General features: G+C 49.1%; 1 protein-coding gene across 7 annotated transcripts in view; it reads left to right on the top strand.

Annotated features, from left to right (window-relative positions):
• The first annotated feature begins 2,956 nt into the window (after positions 1-2,956).
• ppp1r12a (protein phosphatase 1, regulatory subunit 12A) overlaps positions 2,957-4,798 on the top strand; it is a 52,960-nt gene continuing 51,118 nt past the window's right edge. For all 7 annotated transcript variants that reach the window (XM_027018532.2, XM_035528715.1, XM_035528717.1 and 4 more), the window contains exon 1: positions 2,957-3,336. In XM_027018532.2, coding sequence (XP_026874333.2) covers positions 3,100-3,336 — 237 coding nt within the window. In that variant the 5' untranslated portion in view covers positions 2,957-3,099. The remainder of the gene's footprint in view (positions 3,337-4,798) is intronic.

Below are 4,798 nucleotides of genomic sequence, written 5' to 3'. Positions count from 1 at the left end.
CTCATTTATAAGTAGATATAGTTCTTCATTCCTGTCTTCCTGAACACCCTGTTTCTCTCATTTAAACATTAACTTTATTACCATGACCAATTTAGCTTAATTATTATCAGAAATAGAATTAAATGCCGATTAGTCAAACAGTGGTGACCCAACCCCCAATGGAAATGTCCATACACACTTAGCCTCAACACACACACGTACACATGCATGCACACACAAATGTGTGGACAAATTTATCAGTTATTGATATTATAAGACCTTCAGGTTCGACTTTAGACATCAAATTACCATAAACAATCACTGTGGAAACCAGTTCAGCAAGGCTGATACTACAAAACAGTTTATACAGTACTTAATATGCCCTGACCAACAGATGAGAGACTCTGTCTTAGGACACTGTTTTAGTGCACAGGGTCATTTATATGACTACCTTGTTGCTTTGATCTTATTATTTGAGTCAGTGTTGCAGAAAGTCTGTCGCAAAATGATTTTTTTTTTAGAAACTGTCCCTTAGATAAACAACAGAGCTGCCCTGAAGACGCCACAGTCTCTCACAGACCGCAGGGGCAATTATATAAATACAGCCAGCAAATTTGTAAGGCAATATGCCCAAACATTTACACTACACCACAGCTGAAAGGGGATGCGCAGAACAGAGCAGAGTCTTGAGGATGAGGCGGCCTGGTCACGTGCCGGTCCAGAGGGGAAGAAGACTGCTATATTAGTCAAACACAGGAACAGCGGTTGCTGTGGCAACGGGGGAATAAGCTAGCCACTCGGGAAGAGAGCCCTAACTGGGAGGAAATGAAAGTAGATGGGCTCACCCGGAGCTCCTCACAGTCTTGGAGTATTCACATGTTTGGAACTGGAGCAAACACACAGCAGTGGAGTTCAAAGCCTTAACATGTTTCTGGAGTTTCTATTTATTAGATCTATACTCCACAGTCTGTAGTGTAGTACTGTAAACATATCGGCCTCTACCTTAGAAGTGTGTACCTTAACCGATCAGTCACTGTGCTTAGGAAGATCTAAAACAGATTAGGATTATTCAACGTTTATCATCGCCTGTGGTTTGTTAACACCACAGACATTGTTCACTCAGACCCTGCTAGAAACATAGATGCTCCCTTCTGTAGGTACTTGAGATTTGTTGTATTACAAAACAGACTGGTCTGACCCTCACCGTGTTTGTATCTCGGCCTTGAAGCCAAATGTCTGGCCCAGAAACCTTGGTTTAGCCTCATCATTTACAGCTTGTCCCCACACACATGCACGCACGCGCACACACACACGCACACGTATGCACACTTGCAAACCTGAGCTGAATCATGTTCTGAGTGCGCCGGAATCCATAACTGTAAGTTTGCTCTCTCTGCACACTCGGGGAAGCTGATAGATAGGTCCAGAGTGGAGCGTAATAAAAGCCCACGAGGACTAAGAACGTGCGTCCGAGAGAGCCGGAGAGGGCGGCTCCTCCGCGCCCTGTTTGGTGCCTTTCTCTTCCACTTCACCTTGGCAATCAAGCATTTTGGTTTACATCCCTTCACCGTTTAGACTCAAGGTTTGTTAAGGTTTGACTGCGAGCACGCAAGCATCACTGCTAGTTCAGGAGCAGTGGTCTTGAGCACTAGCATCGTTACGAATCATTATGCGGCCATTTCACCATTATCCACACAGGCACTCGCCTGGATCCGTACAATAGCCCAGCAGTTACACACTTCTTGCACCTAAAATGATAAACAAAGGTAGGAAAGCACCCTGCATTTAAAAGCCATAATAGCACCCATCTGTGATGATAACCACAACATGTACAGCCCAAGCCTCCCCAGTACACACGCCCGGGCACTAGAGCCAATATCTCATAGTGCCAAAACATACTTTTCCCGAGATAGTGGAGCAGGCTCATCCAGCTGTGTGAAGTCCAACAGTCCCAAAAAACGCCCTGGCGCCAAAACACACTGCGATGGGGAAAAAGCATTATGTCTCGTGCCAGTTTGCACCGCATTTGTCATAATAAGCAAATACTATGCATAGATATGAGAAAGAACTGCTCTTTTTGTGTGCTGCTCCAGTGTTTACCTTTAAAGATGACGGATTTGGCAATGCGCAGCAAGGCCTATTCAATCTTACGAGTGGTGAGATACCACAGTAAGTGTTTCTAGCAACGTTGGATCACACTGCTTTGCAGAGGGCAAAGCTGTTGCCAGACTCCTGCCTTACAGTCCAAATCAAACTTACTGTACGTATGTGATAATTCTCTTGACCAATGGCTAACTTGGCCATTGGCCAGCAAGTATAACAAAATATATTTAGAAAGCACATTCATTCATTCGCAACACACCTAAATGTGCTTCATTGTACAAAAAAACAAAACAAACACCCTTCTGTACCTCCCTGCCTTAACACACGATTATATAAATAATTCAAAACTCCTCCTGACCAGTGGAAACCCCAGCGCAGGGTCTCCAGACGTGAGGACCACTGCAGTACTGCAACAATCCCTGTTGCAGCCGTCTTTTCCGTGGCCGTTCACTTCTTTAAGAAGTAAATGTGGCCTGAAACCATAGCTGCTTATGTGTTTAATAATGCATCATTTTCGTCAAAGATTACTAGGCTTGGGAATGGTGGTAATACTAATGCAGTATTAATATATTGTCTAGAAATAATAACAGTTGAACTGTTATCACTGGGAGAGACTAAGAAACCGCGCGGCTGCATAGACCTGCACGGGTCTGCATCACACAGCCGCACTAGCGATGCCAGACCAGGTCCTCCATGAAACGTCCATCACGCGTTACCCCGAACCACATGCCCGTCGGTGCTGCAGACGTCATGCTGCAGCCCAGGCGATGACGTCTCCGTAATCTCGCGAGACGATGCAAACGGAGCCAGGCGCACCCCCCCCCCCCCTTCTCCTCCTCCGCTCCCTCCCCCCTCCCTCCCCCCCACGCCCAGAACGCTGTGGGAGAGCGCCAGTATAAAGTGTATCTGCGCTGTGGGAGAGCGCCAGTATAACGTGTATCTGCGCTGTGGGAGAGAGCTAGTATAACGTGTATCTGCCCTCGCACGGCGAGTCAAGGAGCGCACGGCCGGAGGGGGATGAAGATGGCGGACGCCAAGCAGAAGAGGAACGAGCAGCTGAAGCGCTGGCTGGGCTCGGAGACGGACATGGAGCCGCCGGTCCTCAGGAGCAAGAAGCCGCGGGTGAAGTTCGACGACGGCGCCGTGTTCCTGGCCGCCTGCTCCAGCGGAGACGCCGACGAGGTGCTGCGCCTGATCGGCCGTGGAGCAGACGTCAACTACGCCAATGTGGACGGGCTCACCGCGCTGCACCAGGTGCGCTGCGGGCTACCCCTCCTCTCCTCTCCGGTTATCTCTCCGGGTTAACTAACTCTCCTCTCCGGGTTAACTACCCCTCCACTCCGGTTATCTCTCTTCTCCGGCTCGGTCCGTCTGCGGGAAAATAAGATGGCGCTTTTTGGACAGCCGGGCTGTGTTAAGACAGACGAAAACGGCTCGTTGTGTTTACTTAGCTAGGGTTAGCTAAGCAGCTACAGTCAGCTACGATGGGGTAATTCGCTGGTAGCTAGGTTAGCTGGGGTAGTTTGCTGGACCCAGTGTACTAGCCACAGTTAGCTACGCTACGTTAGCTGGGGTAGCTAGCTGAGGTAGCCCCGTTGCTAACCTAGCTAACCCAGCTAGCCTAGCTGGAGATTGTGGGCAAAAAAATAAGCAAAATATGCCGCGCAGGAAACTCGGTGGTGTATCCGCACGTAGTTTCACACAAGGTCGCTACTGTGTGCATGGACATATACACGTTTCTCCTTCATATGTTCGCAGTATATGAGGCAGCCAGAGCCAGGAAGCACTGTTTGGGTGGTTTAGTCTCCCTCGGCCCTTTAGGAAAGATGTTTGGGTGGTTTAGTCTCCCTCGGCCCTTTAGGAAGGAGATGTTTGGGTGGTATAGCTTGGCCTCCCTCGGCCCTTTAGGAAGGAGATGTTTGGGTGGTATAGCTTGGCCTCCCTCGGCCCTTTACGAAGGAGATGTTTGGGTGGTGTAGGCACCCTCGGCCCGTTAGGAAGGAGATGTTTGGGTGGTGTAGGCACCCTCGGCCCGTTAGGAAGGAGATCTTTAGTAGCAGCAGTGCCGAGCTCAGTAACTCGCACACCAACAGTTCTTCTAGCTGCTAAATGCTGGTCATGTCTCCAAACCTTCCCAACAGCTGTAGCTCGCCAGCTAACCCAGGTTAGCAAACCTAACTAGCTAACTGCTGCCGCTCAATGTGTTGTGGATACAAACGCAAAAACGTATGCGTATTAATGGACATGAATACACTTCCGTATCCGGCGCTTGCTGGCTGTGTTACTATAGCAGCGTTAGTTAGTTCTGTGTACAGATGAATGAGACTGAAGATCTGTCCATCACGTATCTGATCCCTGGCTGGAGCCTTTCTCAAAGTGGCCCAGCTGCGACGCGAAGCTCCCGTCGTGGCTCCGCGCTTCTTTGGCTCGTAGTTCTGTGATGGAGAGCACTCATGCATTATCTCATAGCTGGATGTATTTTTAGTTTCTCTGCCGCAGTCTGCTTAAAATGGGGGCAGAACGACGGTGTTGCATCACGGCCACGGAAGAAACTGGATTGCAGACGAGTTTTGCGCAACAGCCGTGTAGTCTGTGTGAAATTGGCGCATTAACCGTCGGGGTCTGTTAGCGATGTTTCGCAGGAGGGATGTGTTGGGTACACGTTGGGCATACCTCAATGAAAGTGCATTGCCTTTGGCAGTAAACGCTGTTTGGC

Source organism: Electrophorus electricus, chromosome 7, assembly GCF_013358815.1.
Source record: "Electrophorus electricus isolate fEleEle1 chromosome 7, fEleEle1.pri, whole genome shotgun sequence".
In the NCBI taxonomy this organism is placed as follows: domain Eukaryota; kingdom Metazoa; phylum Chordata; class Actinopteri; order Gymnotiformes; family Gymnotidae; genus Electrophorus; species Electrophorus electricus.
The sequence above is the reverse complement of the archived record's forward strand: the minus strand, read 5'-3'. Positions and strand labels throughout refer to the sequence as shown.